The sequence below is a fragment of the Peromyscus californicus genome, unplaced genomic scaffold (genome assembly GCF_007827085.1).
Source record: "Peromyscus californicus insignis strain IS unplaced genomic scaffold, ASM782708v3 Scaffold_7__1_contigs__length_154581171, whole genome shotgun sequence".
Taxonomy (NCBI): Eukaryota; Metazoa; Chordata; class Mammalia; order Rodentia; family Cricetidae; genus Peromyscus; species Peromyscus californicus.
In genome coordinates this window covers 138,766,006-138,787,744 of record NW_026294595.1, presented here as the reverse complement: position 1 = coordinate 138,787,744, position 21,739 = coordinate 138,766,006, and the positions used below count along the sequence as shown (strand labels likewise).

General features: G+C 42.2%; 1 protein-coding gene across 2 annotated transcripts in view; it reads right to left on the bottom strand.

Moving 5' to 3' along the window:
- Nucleotides 1–21,739, bottom strand: part of Stk4 (serine/threonine kinase 4) — a 103,172-nt gene that overhangs the window by 45,760 nt on the left and 35,673 nt on the right. For both annotated transcript variants that reach the window (XM_052724069.1, XM_052724070.1), the window contains one exon: nt 21,471–21,657. In XM_052724069.1, coding sequence (XP_052580029.1) covers nt 21,471–21,657 — 187 coding nt within the window. The remainder of the gene's footprint in view (nt 1–21,470; nt 21,658–21,739) is intronic.

Below are 21,739 nucleotides of genomic sequence, written 5' to 3'. Positions count from 1 at the left end.
ACACATACATTGTAAGACAAATTATGGGAAGAAAATGTTTGCAACAAATACCATAAAAAGTTTTAAAGAACTTATTTTTCAAAGAATTGAAGCCCGGTGGTGGTACACACCTTTAATCCCAGCACTCAGGAGGCAGAGGCAGGTGAGGCCAGTATGGTCTACAGAGTGAATTCCAGGACAACCAGGGCTACACAGAGAAACCCTGTCTCAAAAAAACCAGAACAAACAAACAAACAAAAAAAACACAAAACAAAGCAAAAAACAAAAAAAGGAAGGAAAAAAGAAAGGAAGGAAGGAAGGAAGAAAGGAAGGGAGGGAGGGAGGGAGGGAGGGAGGGAGGGAGGGAGGGAGGGAGGAAGGAAGGAAGGAAGGAAGGAAGAGAGAAAGAGAGAAAGAAAGAAATTGTGAGGGTACTTTGTGGATTTGGGGAGATAAGAAACCAGTATGTAAATGATTTTTTAAATCAAAGGAGACCCTTAAAAGGGAGCAGACAGCAGACTAAAGATTGGTAGCATATACAAAGCTACCGAACCGCTCCTCACAAAGATTCAAAAAAAAAAAAATGCTTTGGTTCATTACAAGAGAAACTTAAATTAAAGCCACATGAGGGACCACCTCTTAACGCTTCAACTGACAAACTTGAAACTACAGATGCACTCCGGGGGAATTTGGGGGTGGGGGGATCAGCCACTCTCACTACAGCTGAACCAACTCTGCAATGTACAACTGCTGTCGGGGACTGTGCTGAGTAAGTGAGAAACCCTGAGCCAGAAGACACACGGCCAGCCTGCAGTGATGAATCTCAACTAGAGCTTTTAAAAGGAGCTCATGGCTTTTTAAAAAAGATTTTGCCAAGCTTTTTTGATTCAAGGACACCAAAGCCATGGCACCCCAACACCAGTGAACATCCCCAGTGCAGATCTGAGTTTGCAAAAGACCTCCTCTACTGAGAAGAAGGATTTCTTAAGGGCAATAGCAAGCTCCAGACTAAGGAAGAAAAATCATGAAGTGGGCTTCCCTCCATCTTCTTAGACAAGCAACTGTTAAGCTACACCCATAGACCAGTGCAGCTCACAACCCTCATCAGCGAAGCTTCCTCTTGTAGTAGATGGTGATTAACACAGATCAGACAAGGAGTGGAATGAGACTTCGTTGCAGGGAAAAGAAAACTCCGTTTTCTGCAGTGGAGTGGCACTGGTTCTGTCAACCACTCCAGGGCAGGCCTCATGCTCAGAAGTGGCTGGCCAACACAAAATGGAATGTGTGTGTGTGTGTGTGTGTGTGTGTGTGTGTGTGTGTGTGTGTGTGCGCGCGCGCGCACACGGGTGTGTGTGTGTGTGTGCGGGTGTGTGTGTGTGCTTGTGTACATTAGTGTGAGATCCTCTCAGAAGCAACCAACAGCAACGGTTTGATGTTGCCAAACTGACACCCTCAACACACACTCTTTTTTGAGAAAAACAGAATCCGGGGCCCTAATAACTTGGGAAATTCCATCTAGCTGAAGTGTCCGTAGCACGTCCCTTGTAACTTTATAAATGTTAATAGGGGTGTGATTTTTCATAGATGCTCAAATACTTACTCAACTGGGCTATTTTTAAATCCTATGTATTTTATTAAGCCTCAAACCTTTTTTTTTTTTTTTTCTTTTTTTTGTTTTTTCCAGACAGGGTTTCTCTGTGTAGCTTTGGTGCCTGTCCTGGATCTCGCTCTGTAGACCAGGTTGGCCTCGAACTCACAGAGATCCACCTGGCTCTGCCTCCCGAGTGCAGGGATTAAAGGCGGGCTCTACCACCGCCCGGCCCATGTATATCTTGAGGTCTAATAAATTACTAATGCAATAATCTAAGATTACTCAAACCAATTGAAAATTCACTCTTTCAAAACTAATGAGCATTTAATTTAAGAGGTACCTAGGAGAGAACCACCACTATCAATTTGAGGACACCATGAACACCAAAACGACCACATTATAGCCTGGGCTACTCAGTGAATTCCAGGCCAAACTATGCTACAGTGACACTCTGTCTTCTGTCTCAAAAGAATTAATTAATTAGTTAGTTAGTTAGTTAGTTAGTTAGTTAGTTAGTTAGTTAGTTAATTATAGTGTAAAATAAATACATAAAATTTAAGTCAGGGACGAGACTCAAAACATTTTTGTGGCTTAATTCAAAATCATTCCATTAAAAAAAATCAAAAGAATACCTCCTATGAGAATATAACAAGTCTAGTTCTACCGTTGTTTAGATGAAAAAGTAGCACCATTTGCTTTCCTCATATTTCAATTATTTACTTGACAACAACAGCCCTTCACAACTCCCTTAAAGATTCCTAATACGTTTAGAGCCAAACAACTATTCTTTGTCTCTTTGAACAACTAAGCATCACAAACAAGAAATCCTACCAATGTCTTTGCTTTCATCGTGTGCTACCAAAGCCAGGGACCTGATCATCCCTGACACGACTCAGAATTCAGAGACTCCCCCAAACAAAAAACTATGCTTTATAATCTAATCACATATTCAGACATAAGCTGGGAATGAAAGTCATACTTTTCTTCAGAATTTAATTATAGCTAAACAATCAGTCAAAGTTTATACATACCAAATTACCAAAGAGGTAAAGATGATTTCAGGATTTTATTTTTTGGGGGGGTGGGATAGGGACATTATCTGGAGATGTAGTGTGTCTGAGAATCAAGCCCAGGGCCTTGTGCATGCTAGGCAAGCAGTCTACTGATTGAGCTATCCGTAGCCCCAAAGATGATTTTGGAAATAGCCCAACAGACTAATTCCTAGCCTGGGGATTTTGTACACATTTCACCATGATTCTCTTTTAATTGAAAGAGATAGTCCCTATCCCAGAAGGTACAATGATTTAAACTTCTGGTCTTGACTACAGATAGCCAGCAGAGCCTTTCGAAATCTTCTGTAGTCAGTGTTAATAAATTTCAGTGAGCTTCCCAGTAGAAACACCACACGGAGGGGCACTAGCCAGAGGCTGTCTTAGCTGAGGCCTTCACACAAGCCAGCCCAGCTGCTAGTGTACCAGCCGACCACAGATCTGAGCCAAACAGACCAGACCAAAAGAAATATCCAAGTGCAAATTTTTGCTAACCATAATTCTTTTGCTAAGAATCATGCTTTCAATAAAATAGCTGCTATTTTAATCCACTAAATGCTGAAGTGCTTTGTTATGCAGCAAAAGCTAAATGATTTAGCCATCCTGTCTCTCCCTCCCTACCCTGCTCACTCGCACACCACCTTAGTCTACCAACGTTTTCCCTTAGAAACCCAAGTGCAATTCAACCAACACTGTTACTAACCACCTGGGTTTGAGGCTTTCACATGACTTTGATCCCTACTTCCCGACCACCACAGAAGGTACAAACAAAGAAGGCTTGTATATACTAGACCCCAGTGCCACACTTAGCACGATTGGATTTTCACTAAATCCTTGCAGGATCTTTAGAAGGATTGTGACTCCTGTTTTACCGATGTGACATTTGCCTGAGATTTTATAGCTATGATAACAAAAACTGATGTGAACATCAGCCATCAGGTTTTAAGCCTGGTGAGTTGTACCTCATATAATGAGTTCTCTAAACCCAAAATGAAGATTCTTGACAGGCTAGCACTGCCATTAAGTTAAGTGCAGAAAGAGTGAGTGAACGGAATTTGCCCAGGAACCTTATCTTTGACCCATTCTTTCAGCAACCTTGAGCTCAATGATCAAATGCAGAGAAGTAGCCTGTCAGAGTTGAAAAGCATAAGAGCATCGCTCCCAGCTGATTAAAGGCGAGGCTGTCCTGTCCTCTCCTGCTCCCAGGCCTTCAGCTGCTCAGGGGACGTTTTGTTTCAATTTGAACTAGAGTATTTTTTCAGATGTATCACAGGAAATGAACACATTCAGCTGAATGATAATACAGGAAACCTGAAGCCAGAGGGAGAATGGACTGGACCAAACCATGAAAACAGCCATAGTTTGCTTTGATTCTTTTATCCAATACAGGAAATAAATGTGCTACTACACGATGGTGGCCTACTTCTCTGTAAGCCCCATTTATCAACTAAATGGACAACTGTCTAAACCCACAGGAAAGGAGAGAAATGATGTGCACCTGTGCCCTGTCTCTATGTCCCTTTGAAAAGTGAAATCCACAGGAAAGGAGGGAAATGATGTGCACCTGTGCCTTGTCTCTATGTCCCTTTGAAAAATGTTACATAAAAGCAAAAGAAATGATCCAAATGTCCACCAACCGATGAGCAAGCAGGTGGTATATCTACATACTGGAAATGTATTCAGCCATAAAAATGTGAAAGACTGAGGCTGGGGAGATGGCTCAGTTGGTAAAGTGCTTACCATGAAAGTGTGAAGACATGAGTTCAGGTCCTCAGCACCCACATAAAACAATGGGTGCATCAGTACCAATCTGTATCCCAACACTGGGGAGGAGAACAGGCAGATCCCTGCAGCTCACTAGCTAGCCAGCCTAGCCAAACTCATAAGCTCAATAAGTCAAGTGGAAAGAAACCAAGGTAGAATCCCAGTGTTAAACCTCTGGCCTGCCTTCACACACACACACACACACACACACACACACACACACACACACACACACACACAATCGTGTTCACATACACCAACAAAAATTTATTATATAGCATATATAATATATATTATTACATATTATATATAACATTGATACACACTGAAACATGGATAAAACTTGAAAGAATTATACAAAACAAAAAAATGCCAGACCCAAAAAGAAACATATTGCCTGAATCCATTTACATTAAATATCCAGAACGGGCAAATCCATAGAGACAGAAAGTAGATAAGAGGTTGTCTGTGGAAGGGGAAGAATAAGACATAACTGACAATGGGATGACCATTTCTTTGGAAGTGATCAAAATGCCTGGAATTTAATAGTCACTGTGCTTATAATACCTTGTCAACATACTAAAAAAAATCTATGAAACTGTATACTTTAAAATGGTAAACTTTATGAATTATATCCTAGTTTAAAATAATAAAACTTTAAAATTTAAAAACTGGTGGTGGTTGCACAACTCTGCAAACATACTAAAAGTCCCTGTATACTCTAAATGAGTAAATCCATACATTTATAACCCATAAAATGGTTCATAAATTATGTCAACAACTCAACCTTGAAATAAATCAACAAGACCTTCCTCTACGGTGTGCTCTTATTTCTGGATTTCTGAGAACTATAAAATAATGCAGGGATGGGCATGCTAGACAGGAGCTTAACCAAAAAGTGGAACTTACATCTTCTTTGGAGTAACCATCTATCAGATTTCAAACTTGATGACCCTTCCATCCCAAACCTTCACTGTCAAACTAACTAACCCACAATGGTCAACCTAGCCTTTCCTTAATTCCCACAATAACTTCTTTTTATCTAAATAGCAATTAATTCTGTTCAAAGTAAGCAACTGGGCACAGGCCTCCATTTTCTTCTGGGCTCCATGCATAAATATTTGCAAGACAAAAACTCCAGCAATGTCTCAGTTAAAATAATGTGCTATAATGTAAATGCATCATAGGGGGTTTGATTTGTTTTTTTTCAACCTAACATTTATTGTATGTGTGGTTTCTGGTTTTGTTTTTGTTAAGGAGCATCTATGGGTTTCAGATGTATCAAGTGACTTACTTACATAAAGTCCATATAGCCATAAACTTTTGAATGGTCTTAAAACCACTAAGAACTGCAGGTTGTAAGATGCCCTGGAGCCCAGAGAAACACTCTTCTGGTAAACAGCTTGGGCAAATGCATCTGTGAACTGACTTGCTTTCCAGACAGTGGTTCACAAGCCATCCTAATGCTAATGAGCTGATATGAATTACAAGAGAGATTCTAGCTTCAAAGTCCAAGGCCTCCAGCTAGAGCACTAGGGACAGCCACTGGAAAGACAACAGTCACCAATGAAGATGAACGACACCTTGGTACTGCAAGAATCTCCTGAGACTGGGTCTCACCTTTCCTGGCCAGAGTGTCTTCATACACCCCCTTAACAACAGCGTCAAGTTCAAACTGCTTATCGGGTACTCAAAGTCCTTTTAAAAGCTGACCGATGCCCACATCTGTTTCAGTCAACCTCAACATTCAATACATAGTGCCCATGTTTCTGCTTTGCACCTGCCTGGAGTATTCTCCGTGGCCGTCATAATCAAAGTCTTTACTATCCTTCTTACAAACTCTTTAACCTTTTTCCATAACTCATCCAGCCTTTCATCAATTGTTTTGTTACCTTCAGATGCAGAGGGCCTCTCTCCTCAGCTAATCAAATCACTACCAAATGCCACACTCTGGTGTACATTCTACACAATACAAAGGACTGGAAAGAACAGTGACAGACAGCATGTGCAGCTCTGGATAAACCTTACATTTTTAACCTGTAATGTCCCATTTGGTCTCTGTATATTACACAGCTGTGACACACAATAAGTATCTAGGAAGTATCTCCTGGATCACACTGGATAGTTGTTTTTTTTTTTTTTAACAAATATTGAAACTGACATTTCTTAGCATAGACATGCTCACAGAAAATCATCTACTTTTCCTTATAGATCCATTGAAATTAGGATTACAGTACATCTCCATTTCATTCTAAGCAAGAGCCAGCAGGTCAGAAGAACTTAAGGCACTGGAGGTAGAGTACTACTGGATCAAGCTATCTACCTGTGCCTCTTACACCAACAGCCAAAGTCTAACTTCTGGATTCACTCTCCTTTCTGCTCACTACTATTGCACCACTGCCCTCTTTGGAAAAATGTAATTCTTGGCTTTCCTCTGACGAACACAGCCACACTGGAGTAACTTAAATTCCAAAAACTATAGGCCTTGAGCCCATCACCCAGGTCACATGGAGATCTGGTCCTTTTACATCCCAGTATGCGGTCTGGCTGGGCTCTCTGAGTGAATATTCAGGCACCAAGAGTCTGTGTTTTCTGGCTCATCCCAAAGAAATGAAGAATGTTAATCATTTCCAAAGATAAAAGTGAGCCCGACATGTGGACACAATAAGAGAAACTGCACAAACAATTAGGAGTTAGTCTCCATTCTGGAAGGATGACCTCCAGTTATTTGTGACACTGTGAGAAAAGTGTAAGAACCAAGATGTCTGCTTCTCTATGGTAAAGCTCACCCAGGAGGGAGCCTCTCCTGAAAAGCAGTTCCCCAGGAGATTGCCTTTCAGGGATGGGAATGAAGGCAGCCAGTAATCAACGCCAGTGCTAAGATCAGGGTCAGAAGCCTCATAAAAGAGGGCTCATGGGACCCAGAGTCTGGCCTTCTTTAAATCTGCCAACTTGTATACTGAGCTGTTTAACTCGTTCTCAAAATAACTATCATCTCATTGCCAGGGAACTTAATTCTCGCTCTCATTCTCTCTCTCTCTCTCTCTCTCTCTCTCTCTCTCTCTCGCTCTCTCGCTCTCTCGCTCTCTCGCTCTCGCGCTCTCGCTGAATAAATAAATGCTTATTATAACACTTTCATCTCTGAGCATTTAGATACTAAGTATTTTATATGTAGCACCTTATATTAGTTTGGCAAAATTGCAAAATAAAACTTCTTGTGCCCTATTTTTCTAAAGGTTTAGGAAATTGAGGGTCAAAAGGGAAACAGCCTCCCTAAGGAGACTTCACCTATGAGACCCAGAAATATACTCCAAGCCAAAGACTGATTCCAAAAATCATTCCGCTAGTTTTCTTTCTTCTCTTGCCCTCCTTCAGAAACATAACTGTAAGGAAACTAAATCTTGTAGGGCTTCACTCTGGTCATGTAACGGCACTAACACTATCCAGAACCTTCCTATGGTGCCAATTCAGAGTGCCAGGTACATGCAAGCACTGAGTTTTCTGATAAGTTTTGAAGCAATCAGAAACTAGACAATAAAGCGACTGTTGTAAAAAGGAGTGCTCAGACACGTGCAGGCTTACATTCTGATTACCATCCTTGCCAATGCTATCCTCCAGGACAGAGCCGATGAAAACAGCACAAGGATGTGCTAACAACCTCCTTCAGACTACCGCAGGTGGGAAGAAATGGGCTGTGAGTCAAGAATTTCTCTCGGAGGCAGCTCTGACCTGCATATCTGACAGTGCTGAAATGAAATCTTTTCAACAGGAGCCTGGCCTTTGGTTTTAAAGGAGGAAACATAGCCACAATAGATGTCCTCAGTCACAGAGCTTCCTGAACTCAACTATGCTGCTAGGCTTTAAAATTCTATTCCAAAGAGACTAGTGTAGCTATTGCTCTAGGGAGCAAATTAGAATGCTGGGAACCAAGTGCAAATTTTAGGAAGAAATCACCTTGTGCCCCTCTGTTCACAGGGTCTAACGGGAAAGGCCTGAGCCAGGGACGAGAACTTAGCAAATACTATTTCCCTTCTATCTCCACTGCAAATAAGCCTGGAAAGGAGGAGAGGGCAGTTTATGTGCATGTCCTGGACATGTAGAGAGGCAAGGCCACATTAGTGCAGTCACCGAGCACTGGTGTCAAATCTTGAGCAGATAGGTGTCCATCACCTTTCAGAACTGCTAGGCTTAGACCTGGCATTTCCTCGTACCAGGCAAAAGCATGCACCTGCTAAATTAACAAACTAAGTTTACTAGCTATACACCCCTGTACCAAACAAGTAGAAACACGCATTCTTAGGTTGGCAAAATGACCCACTGGGTAAAGGCACTAGCTATGTAAGCTTGTTGACCTGAGTTGAATTCTCAGAACCCACAAAAGTTGTCCGCTGACTTCCACACCATGGCTTCATGGCACATACACAGAGTTTTTAAACATTTTCAAAAGAAGAAAACACAATCTCGCTAAAGCACACAAAGACTATTTGACAAAAATTCACAACAAACATGCCAAGCCACAAATGTCTCAAAAAGTACCAAAGAACTGTTACCACGTAGACCATGTTTTTTAACCTCAATTCTCTGTAATTGAAATGGGCAGTTTTAAAATTTCACACCCGTAGTTTTGAAAAAAGCACTTCTGAATAATTCACAGGCATAGCAGCAGTACATGCCTATAATTTCAGAATTCGAGAAGTAGAGGCAAGGGGATTTGAATTTGAGGCCACCCTGGGTTACATGGCAAGTTCCAGGCTGGCAGGGGATACACAGTGAACAAATCTCTGTTTCTAACAGACAAAACGGTCATGAGAGCTTCTCTGCAGCTCCATGGAGAATGTCTGAGCAGTGTGATGAGGGCCCTGGGCTCAACGCCGGGCACCAGAGGGTGGAAGGGAAGGGAACAAACAGACAGCACATGTACCTTGCACACAATGGAGTGAGTGATGCTGAGCCACAGATAAGGGAAAAGCTATGTCAACCCGATTAGTAAGCAGGAAAATCCAACAGCAAAATAGTGAACAGTGTTATACCAGTTCTGACTGTTACAAGGACCCCCGAAGCCAGAAGTAAAGAACTTTAATCTAAGGAGGAGCCCTTATGATTCTGTTTCACAATCAGACTCGGTATTAAGATTTTAGAAGACTTTTCTCTAAGGTGAACAACAGGACAAGAAGAGGGACTGCTATTCACACTACACTAGAGCTCCGAGTGGACCAGAAAAAAAGGTGCATGGATCACAAAGGGAAAAAACAAAGGTCATAATTCACAGACAAGGCCTTCTCTGTAAAAAATAAAAAAGGAAACTTACAAATTCCTAATCTCATAGGATAATGAATAAAGCTACCCACTGAAAAACATCAACAATTCATCTATAAAAATAAAACAAGGTCTGTGAAGAATTGTGTTGGGATTTTGATGGGGACTGCATCGAATCTGTGGATTGCTTTTGGTAAGATGGCCATTTTTATTATGTTAATTCAACTTATCCATGAACATGGGGATCTTTCCATTTTCTGGTATCTTCTTCAATTTCTTTCTTCAAAGACTTGAAGTTCTTGACATACAGGTTTTTTACTTGCACAGTTAGAGTTAAACCAAGGTATTTTATATTATTTGTGGCTATTATAAAGGGTAATATTTCTATGATTTCTTTCTTAGCTTGTTTATCATTTGTATATAAGAGAGCTACTGATTTTTTTTTAGTTAATTTTATATCCCACCACATTACTGAAGGTGTTTATCAGTTGTAGGAGTTCCCTGGTAGAATTTGGGGGGTCACTTATGTATTCTATCATATCGTCAGCAAACAGTGAACGTTTGACTTCTTTCTTTCCAAGTTGTATCCCCTTGATCTCCTTTTGTTGTCTTATTGCTCTAGTTAGAACTTCAAGTGCTATATTGAATAGATATGGAGAGACTGGACAGCCTTGTCTTGTTCCTGATTTTAGTAGAATCACTTTTAATTTCTCTCCATTTAATTTGATGTTGGCTGTCAGCTTGCTGTAAATTGCCTTTATTATGTTTAGGTATATTCCTTGTATTCCTGATCTCTCCAAGACCTTTATCATGAAGGGGTGTTAGATTTTGTCAAATGCTTTTTCAGCATCTAATGAGATGATCATGTGGGTTTTTTCTTTCAGTTTGTTTATTTGGTGGATTATATTGACAGATTTTCATATGTTGAACCATTCCTGCCTACTTGATCATGGTGGATTTTTTTTTAATGTGTTCTTAGATTCAGTTTGCCAATATTTTAATGAATATTTTTGCATCAATGTTTATGACAAGAGATTGATCTGTAATTCTCTTTCTTTGTTGCATCTTTGTGTGGTTTGGGTATCAGAGTAACTGTAGCCTCATAGAAAGAAGTTGGCAATGTTCCTTCTGTTTCTATCATGTGGAACAATTTGAGGAGTATTGGTATTAGCTCTTCTTTGAAATTCTGCCTGAAAGCCTTGGGCTTTTTTTGGTTGGGAGACTTTTAATAACTGTTTCTATTTCCTTAGGGGTTATAGATCTATTTAAATTGTTCATCTGGTCTTAATTTAATTTTGGTACATGGTACCTATCAAAAAAAATGTCCATTTCTTTTAGACTTTCCAATTTTGTGGAGTACAGGTTTTTGAAGTATGACATTAATGATTCTCTGGATTTCCTCAGTGTCTGTTATGTCCCCCTTTTCATTTCTGATTTTATTAATTTGAATATTCTCTCTCTGCTTTTTAGTTAGTTTGGATAAGGGTTTGCCTATCTTGTCAGTTTTCTCAAAGAACCAACTCTTTGTTCCATTGATTCTTTGTATTGTTCTCTTTGTTTCTATTTTGTTGATTTCAGCTGAGTTTGATTATTTCCTGCTGTCTACTCCTCCTGGGTGAGTTTGCTGCTTTTGTTCTAGAGCTTTCAGGTGTGCTGTTAAGTTGCTAATATGAGATTTCTCCAAATTCTTTATGCAGGCATTTAGTGCTATGAACTTTCCTCTTAGCACTGCTTTCATAATGTCCCATAAGTCTGAAAGAACAATATTCAACTTCATATGGAAAAACAAAAAACCCAGGATAGCTATAACAATCCTGTACAATAAAGGAACTTCCAAAGGCATCACCATCCCTGACTTTAAGGTCTACTATAGAGCTATAGCAATAAAAATAGCTTGGTATTGGCATAAAAACAGACACGTGGATCAATGGAATTGAATTGAAGACCTTGACAGAAATCCAAATACCAATGAACACCTGATTTTTGACAAAGAAACCAAAATTATACAATGGAAAAAAGAAAGCATCTTCAACAAATTGTGCTGGCATAACTGGAGATCAACTGGAGGTAGAAGAATGCAAATAGATTCGTATCAACTGCCCTGCACAAAACTCAAGTCCAAGTGGATCAAAGACCTCAACATAAATCCAGTTACACTGAACCTGATAGAAGAGAAAGTGGGAACTAGCCTGAACACACTGGCATAAGAGACTATTTCCTTAATATAATACCAGTAACACAGACACTGAGATCAACAATTAATAAATGGGACCTCCTGAAATTGAAAAGTTTCTGAAAGGCAAAGGACACTGTCAATAAGAAAAAACGGCAGCCTACAGAATGGGAAAAGATCTTCGCCAACCCCACATCTGACAGAGGGCTCAAGAAACTAGACATCAAAACACCAAATAATCCAATTAAAAACTGGAATACAGATCTAAACAGAGAATTCTCAGCAGAAAAATCTCAAATAGCCGAAATACATTTAAATATATTGTTCAACATCCTTAGTCATCAGGGAAATACAAATCAAAACAACTCTGAGATTCCATCTTAAACCTGTAAGAATGGCTAAGATCAAAAACAATGACGACATCTTATGCTGGAGAGGATGTAGAGTAAGGGGAACACTTCTCCACTGCTGGTGGGAGTGCAAACTTGTACAGCCACTTTGGAAATTAATGGCAGTTTCTCAATCTACCTCAAGGGATTCAATCCACCTCAAGACCCAGTTATACCAATCTTGGGCATATACTCAAAGGATGCTCAATCATACTACAAGGACACCTGTTCAACGATGCTCATAGCAGCTTTATTCGTAATAGCCAGAACCTGGAAACAGTCTAGATGCCCCTCAACTAAGAATAGATAAGGAAAATGTTGTACATTTACACAATGGAGTATTGCTCAGCTGTAAAAAACAATGACCTCATGAAATCTGCAGGCAAATGCATGGAAATAGAAAAAAATCATTCTGAGTGAGGTAAGCCAGACCCAGAAAGACAAGCATGGTATGTACTCACTCATAAGCGGATATTAGGATAACCAACCTTACAATCCACAATCCCAGAGACGCTAGAGAACAAGGAGGGTCCAAAGAGGGATGCATGGATTTCACTGGGAAGGGGAAATAGAAGAGATCTCCTGGGTAAACTGGGAGCATGGATGGAGAGATGGAGGGGATGGGAACTTGAGGGAGTGGGTTGGGCAGGCTGGGTCCAAGAGGTAGGTTAGGGTGGGACAGAGGGGGAGAGTAAAGAAAGAGATATCTTGATGGGGTGGCATTTTGGGGTTAGGGAGAAACCTGGTGCAAGGGAAACTCCCAGGAATCCACAAGGATGATCACAGCTAAGATTCCTAGCAATAGTGGAGAGGGTGCCTGAATTGGTCATCTACTATAATCGGATTGGTGACTACCCTAATCGTCATCAGAGAGCCTTTATCCAGTAACTGATGAAAGCTGATGCAGAGATCCATAGCCAAGCACTTATAAGTCTCTGTGTTTATTTGATCGGGTTTAAGCAGCTTGGGACTGGCGGGTGAGAGAGATTTGTCCTGACTGTGGGCCAGGCAGGAAAACATTAGCAACAAATGGCGCCCAACGTGGGGCAAGAGTTTCCACCTAAAACCTGAGAAAAAAGATTCTAAAACGGAGCTAAAAACAGTTTCTAGTTGTCTCTTTTAAGTTAGCAGCAGCCTGCATGTTTGAGCTACTATGGCGGGTTCCTGGCGTGCATGCTCGACCTGCGGTATGGCGGGAATGAGGCCTCTGCAAGTGGCACATTAAGCTGCGTAGTAGATTTAGCCTTTGCTAGTACAAAAAAAAAAGAGGTTTCTGGGCTACATGCTGCTTTGATAGAAGCATAGACCCACTATTTCTGAGAGTTGATGGCTCCCAGAGCTGGCGAAAAACGTATCACCGCCATGTTGGGAAGCTGAAGTGGGCAAAGCCAACAGCCACAACACCAGTACCGTTTCAGGCTTAAAAGGCTGCAGTTTAAAACAATAGGCTCAAGCTAATATAAAAAAATAAGCCATGTAAAGATGGCTACCACACAGAGAATCTGGATTATGTTCTCTTTGATATTCATAACTAAAGAAAAACATTTGATTACAAAAGCTGTTGAGTTATGCCAAAATGTATATTTTAAAGGTACCTTGACTTCAAAATTTAGATGTAAGGATATGTTGCTTTGGAAAGGAGGCTCTGCTTTTATTTTCACAGAAAGCAAGAGACTATGGATTTGTTCCAGATTAAGATACATCAGGTTTGACCAGGCAAGATCCCCTGAAAGGTCTCCGATGACACCATGGCCCAGATGATCCAACATCCAGAATGGTTTCAGGCAACTGGCTCAGACAATACACTCTCATGGACTATTCCATAATCCTAAAATATTCTTTGTGTCCCCATAAGATACAGCGCCCCCCTCCAGCAAAAAGTAGTAAGAGAAGCTACGCCCAAATTCCCAAATATACCAAGCTAACTTTAGAGATGTGTAAAGGTTAAAACCTTCCTTTTTAAGAAAAGAAAAGGGGAAGTGCTGTGGGATGGTCTGTATGTCAAATGTGTTGCTGATTGGTCAATGAATAAATCACTGATTGGTCAATGGCCAGGCAGGAAGTAAGGCGGGACTAACAGAGAGGAGAATTGAGAGAATAGGAAGCTGGGTGAGGAGACACTGCCAGCCGCCATCAGGATAAGGAGGATGTAAAGTACCGGTAAGCCACAAGCCACGTGGCAAGGTATAGATTAATAGAAATGGATTAATTTAAGCTGTAAGAACAGTTAGCAAGAAGCCTGCCACAGCCATACAGTTTGTAACCAATATAAGTCTCTGTGTTTATTTGATCGGGTTTAAGCGGCTTGGGACTGGCGGGTGACAAAGATTTGTCCTGACTGTGGGTCAGGCAGGAAAACATTAGCAACAAACACTGGGCTGGGCTCCGGAGTTCTCCTGAAGGAGGAAGGGATTGTAGGAGCCAGGGAGGTCAAGATCATGACGAAGGAACCCACAGAGACAGCTGACCTGAGCTGGTGGGAGCATACAGACTCTGGACAACAATTAGGGAGCCTGCATGAGACCCACGTAGGGCCTCTGCGTGTGTGTGACTATTGTGCAGCTTGGTCTGTAAGGCTCCTAGCAATGCGATCAGGAACTGTCCTGTCCCCTGGCGCTTAGCTGGCTTTTGGGAACCTGTTCCCCATACTGGATTACCTCATCCAGCCTTGATGCAGCGGGAGGAGCTGGGTCCTGCCTCAACCTGATGGGTCATGCTTTGTTCAAGCCCATGGGAGGCCTGCCCCTTTCTGAATGGAGACAGAGGAGTGGATGGGGAGGGAGGTAGACGGTAGTAGTGGGGGGTGGGGGGGGGAGAACTGAGGTCGGTATGTAAAACAAAGGAAAAAAAGTTATTAAACAAGAAAAGAACGTAAAACAAAAAAACAAAACCCCAACACTGAAAACAAAAGATCTGGAGCACCAGTGAGAAGACATTTGCTATAAGCCCCATGTCAATGCCCCAGACCCACACAGCGGGAAGAGAATCAACTGCTCCAAGTCTTCGTCTAACTTCCACATGTGTGCACAGACACACATACACACATAATAAACAAGACAATTTTTGAAAATAAATTTAGTAGCTTAATAAAATACTTCAACATGCTAGGCTGGCTGAGGAGACGGCTCAATGTATTAAGGGTTTGCCAAGTGCAAGAACCTGAGCTGAATCCCTGGAAGTCACATAAATAGTCAGACATTGTGCAGACATGTGACCCAGGAGAGACTGCAGAATCCCTGAGCTCGGTGGCCAACCAGCCTGGCCTACTTGCTGAATTCTAGGCCAGTGAGAGAATCAGTCTTAAAAACCAAGATGGGGCTCAACAGTTAAGAGTATGTTCTGCTCTTCCAGAGGACCCATGTTTGGTTCTAACACTTACATCAAGTGACTCACAATCAAACACCTGTCCCTCTAGCTTCAGGGGATCCAAGTCACTGACTTCCTGAGGCATCTGTACTCAAGGGTACATATCCACACATATACACCTAATTTTAAATACTAAAAATGAAATATTTTTAAAACAAAAATCAAGGTAGACAGCTCCTGAGAAACAGTACCTGAGGTTGACCTCTGACCTACACATGAGCATACACACACAGACAACTGCTAGGCATGGTAGAACACATCTGCACTTGCAATACTCACAAGGCTGAGACAGGAGGATTGAAAGCTGACACCAGATTGGGCTATATAAAAAGGCTTCCTCAAAAAAAAAAAAAAAAAATATATATATATATATATATTATATAGATAGACAGTAGATAGACAGACAGATAGATACACACACACAAGGATATAGAGCATGTCTGTGAATAAAGTTTCTACAGATATGACAGAGAAACCAAGTACCTATGTTTGCTGACAGAATTAACACCGAAGAGATAGTCAACAGCTCTGCTGACTAAATAAACTATGCATTCAAACAATCAAGTAAAACCCCAATGGTATAGTGCAAATTTTAATATACTGATCCTGAAATTGATAGGAGATTTTCAAGTAGCAATCTGTACTGAAAAGAAAAATAAGGAGACAAGGAATCTATTTCAGATAAATGGTCATAGAAGACATGTAAAGGTGACTGGATCACACAATTGAATGTGGTAGAGAAATAAGGTTTTCAAATGGAAAAAATAGAGCAGATGACTATAGCTCATAGTATAAACAAAAAGAAGTTCATGATATATTAAAGAACACCTGTGAACAGTAAAACTTTACAATTGTTTAAGCATACACTAATCTTCAAAGATATCTAGGTAAAAAGGAATTTCTTAAAGAACACAAAAGGTATACTGTATAAGAAAATGTAGAACAATCTGATGTCACGAAAACTACAGTTGCTAAGAATGGTTGCCAAGCTAAGAGCACAAGCCATGAGGTAGGGTAAAATAATTACAAAGTACAAACTATACACCAAAAAAGTCAGTCTCCAAATACAAAGAAATTCTGCCAATCAGTAAAAGGTTACTCAGATGGCCCTTTCTGCAGTAAACATACAAACAAGCAAGATTAAAATGAGGTGCTGTACAGCTCAGCAGTGCACACCCGGCATGCACAAGGCTGGAGGTGCCAGCTGCTGCACTTCCAAAACCAAAATTGGGATACACCAAGCAACAAATGGCTATAAAACGTCTTTAACACTTGTTTTTATACATGGTATAACTTTCTCCCCGAATCAGTTCTGCACATAGGTTGTTTTGTTTTGAAATCTCACTCCATTATTTGGCTGGGACCCCTTAAACTGATGCCATTTTAAAAGCTGTGTGTGGCACTGTGCTGAAGAATGACAAAGTTTACTAGGAATCTGAGAGGAAAAGATTCTGTGCTGAGGTGCTCTGGCTGACTCAGACTTCAACTCTGCCAACTGTCCAATCTCCTAACTAAATGAAATAAAGGCAATGCCCTAGTGTTGCTGTGGTAACTCAAAATAGACTCAAAATAAAGGTGAGGATGGAGAGATGGCCGAACAGTTAACAGCACTGGTTGCTCTTCCAGGGGACGGAGGTTCAATTTTCAGCACCTACACGGTGGCTCACAGTAACTACAGTTCCAAGAGATTCAATAACCTTTTCTGATACCTACAGGCACTAGACACATGTGTGCACAGACATGCCTACACAGACAAAAACACCCAAACACATAAAATAAAATATAGATATATACTTAAAGATAAATAAATAATAGCCTTGATCCAAAAAGAAAGGGTATGGTAAACATGAACGGGAGCACAATTTCAATTCATAGCTTAGTACAGAGCTCCCTCTGCTGGCACATAGGAAGTACAACAATCCCAATACTGACACTTCACATAGGAATTTGACCTTCACTTTTGCGATCAAGAGAATTTCTTCTAGAATCCTCATTCAAAAATAACAGGGAATCTAGGGAAAAAAAAAATAACAGAAGAGGCCGGGCGGTGGTGGCACACGCCTTTAATTGCAGCACTTGGGAGGCAGAGGCAGGGGGATCTCTGTGAGTTCGAGGCCAGCCTGGTCTACAGAGCGAGATCCAGGACAGGCACCAAAACTACAAAGGAACCCTGTCTTGAAAAAAACCAAAAAAAAAAAACCAAAAAAACCAAAAAAACCAGAAGTATGCCCTGCACATATTCTACAGATTAACAAGAATTGCCAATATGTTTTCAGACAAGCACAATTAGCTAATGTTCTCTCTCTTCAGATTTTAGCTAAGGGCTGGGACTATACCTAATGTTTTTGTATATACAGTATTCTATCTATAAATACCATGTTTGGGGAAATTATTGAATATAATTTATTATTTTCTTGGGCCTGGTTCCTAGTAGTGGAACTTACTGGGTCAAAGGTTTGACCTTTTCTTTTAAGATTTAGTTTTAATTATGTGTACATAGCAAGAGGTCTATTTATGTGTGAGTACAGGTGTCTGCAAAGTCTAAAAAGGATACTGATCCCATGAAGCACGACTTACAAGTGGTTATGAACCACCTGACATGGGTGCTGGGAACTGAACTCAGGTCTTCTGGAAGAACAGCAAATGCTCTTAACTGTGGGCGATCTCTCCAGCCCCAAATCTGAACTTTTTAAATGCCTGATATACAAGGCATTCCAGAAGTTTTATCAATTTATGAATCTACCAATAACATTATGACTCCTTTATAGTCTCCGAGATAATGAATCTGAGCCCCCAACCAGACAAAAGGAACTATGATGCCTTTGAAGACAAGAGGCTAGTGATTATCTTGCAAACCATGACCCAAAAGGTGAAGAGTAGAGGAGACATTGAGAACACTGCCCTGCAAATGTCCCTCCCTCTCAGCCACAAGAAGCTACCCTGAGTTCCTCAACTCACCAAGCTCGTGCTGAGGCTCTGTGGAAAGGGCTCCCCCTGCCCGAGTGCCTGCAGCCGTTCTTCCTACGAAGAGCCCCAGTACAAGTCAAATACCCTTCCACTATACTTTGATAACACCCTTGGCTTACCCTGATATTAGAACTCATTTCATTCACTGAACTTGATGGCATCTGGGATCAACTAAGAGACCCAACAATGAGTAGTCAGTCTGTGAGGGCATTTGTGAAAAGGACTGACTGAAAAGAAGTCTCTCCCTGAGAGGGGATAGCAACACCTGACAGCTCAGATACAGAGAGGTCTGAGGCAAAAACAGTTTTGCGTGCTGCCCGTCTGGGCTTCTTACTAGCACACCCGTCCCTGCTGCTGCAGTCACTCTCCCTGCCATCCCAGCACACCCGTCCCTGCTGCTGCTGCTGCTGCTGCTGCTGCTACTGCTGCTGCTGCTGCTGCTGCTGCTACTGCTGCTGCTGCTGCTGCAGCTGCAGCCGCAGCCACTCTCCCTGCCATCCCGGCACACCCGTCCCTGCTGCAGCTGCTACTGCAGCCACTCTCCCTGCCATTCCCCACTGGCATTAGACTCCAGTTTCTTGGGTTCTTCAACATGGACTAAAGAGCAGCGACGTTCCAGGAATCTTCCAGGCCCTCGGGACCAGACTGGGACTGCTGAGACATCCAGCTTTGTGGACTGAGCAGCTATCCGGTCCTTAGCTCTCCAGTCTGCAGCCAGCCACTGTTGGACTATCCAGATCCTGTGTGTAAGCCATTCCAGTCTGACCCCTTTGCTTAGGTTTAAAGCCCCAGGTCTGTTTGATAAATTTTTTTTCTTCCTTTTAATTGTGCACCCTCCCTAGAGATCAAACCCAGGGCTTCACATGGCACTAGTCAGTGTTCTACTAGCCAACAGGCTTTCTCTGTCTGTAAAGGAACAGACAAAAAATACTTTAGGCCCTGAAGGCAACAGTCTTTCACGGGTTCTCACCTCAGCCTTTTCAGCACAGAGGCACCAGCAGCAACAAAGGAACGGCTATGGCTGTGCTCCAGTTGAGCCTCACTATCAAAGGTAGGCGGCACACCAGACTGGCCTGGCCTGGTTTGCTGATCCCTGGATTCTAAATGGAGGCTGAGGGCAGAGCTCAGCAGAAGACTAGCACATGTGCAGCCTGGAGTTTGATCCCTTGCATGGGAGTAGAAAGTTAAAGGGGAGAAAAGAAGATGACCAACGAGACCCAGGTCTTTAAACCAATGCAAAGGTCAGGCTAAACTGAACCTATACACCTCAGTTATCATTCTGTACTTTCAAGTTATTCCCTCTGTGAGCTGGCCTATAACTCAGGTACTCGGGGTAGAGTGCAGGACTCTGAAGTCAAGAGCCGAACCCAGGAATAAGGTCAATCACAGGAAGATCAGCCAGCAGAAGAAAGGCAACCCCAGGTCTGTGGCACACACCTAAAATCCTAGCTACTTGGGAGGCTGAGACAAGAGAACCACTTTGAGGCAGGCAAGCACTAGAAATAGTTTAGTAACCGGGACTCCATCTTGTTTCTCTTGGCAACCTGGGAAGGTCCCTGACCTGCATTTACTATTCACATGCACTGCTCTCTGCAAAATGGACCTAGCAACCTGTTGGCAATTTAGGACCCCATCTGACCAGGGTACACACACACCCTACTCTGAACAATGGAGTAGGTTTCTCCTTCCCTTAACAACCACCAAACCGACAAACACTATGCAGTCATATTCTTCTAGTGTCCAAGCACAAGATAAGAAAGGCAAATCTGGCCTGAACTAGTTTTAGAGTCATGCACAACCAAGCACAAGTGTGTCCTCAAGTGAACTTCTAGGGAGGCAGGACTCCCCTATAACTCAGCTGCATTATAGAAAGAGGCATGCACAGCAGTGGGGAAATGATCACATAAACTAATCTATTAATCAAAATAACAGAACCACCCAAACTACTTCCCTAGAAACCAGTCCCTCCTTCCTCTCGGCTCCCACAGAAAGAAGCCTTGGGCAGTAACTGCCTTCCTGCGGCCTACCGCTCTCCTGCAGTGTATTCTCACCTGTGCTTTGCCTAAATAGTTGCCTCTGCAGTCTCTGTGGGCTTTTATTTCATTTCTGAATCCAATGACAACACCCTGAAACACTAGGCCAGACTCTGACCACAGGCACCAGCTCGAGCCCAGAAGTTTGAGAGAAGCCTGGGCAACACACTAAGACCCTGTCTCAAAAGACGGAAGCAGTGGTGGGTGGGGCTCATTGGCAGAGTGCTTACCCAGCATGTGTGAGGCGCAGGGGTCTAGTCCCCACAAAGAAAGTGAAGGGAGAAACAGGCAGGGTAGCGGGGGAAGAAAAGGAGAGAGACGAAAAGCAGCAGCAGGGTGGAAGAAAGGAGGAAGAGAGGGAGAGAAAAAAGAAAGGATACTTCTGAGGAGACTTGACAGAATTTTTTAAACTGCTCAGTTATCTTTGTCTGAGTTAAACAGACACTATCAAGCCCAGCGGCAGTGGTAGCACACATCTTTAATCCCAGCACTCAGGAGGCAGAGGCAGGTGGATCTCTGTAAGTTCGAGGCCAGTCTGGTCTACAGAATAAGTTCCAGGACAGCCAGGACTATTTCGCAGAGAAAACTCTGTCTCAAAAAAAAAAAAAAAAAAAAATTCACAGCATTTCAAATTTCATTCCTAAATGAGATGAATTATATATCAAAACAATGTATCTGCCCTCCTCCAGGGGAACTCTTCAGTGACTCCATTCATGAAAGGATAGCCACTGGGGTTCAAAAGCAGACCCCTTCCCACAGCCCCCTGCTCACACAGCCCTCCAACAACCTCCTACTGAGCGTCTCTCTTCCTGACAGGCACTTAGCTACGGCAACAGAACAAGAGGCCCGAGACAGCACAGAGCAGAACCCATCTCCGGATCAGTCAGTGTGACAGAGCCTCACTTTTCATAGTTCCTTCCTCTTCCTCGTCCTCCGTGTTGATCACCATGGTGCCCAGCTGTGACGGCAATGTGTCACTGTGCTCAATCATAGTATTGGCCCCATCACTCATTGTACTGGCTACTCGCACGGTGCCCATCTCATCACCAGCGGCTCGAACCATTGTGCCAGAATCCATCTCATCCTCCTCCTGCAAATGAACAAATTTGTTCAAAAGACTGTTAACTTTCTGAATTACTGTTACTCATCTTGGTGCAAGCATTCCTGGACTT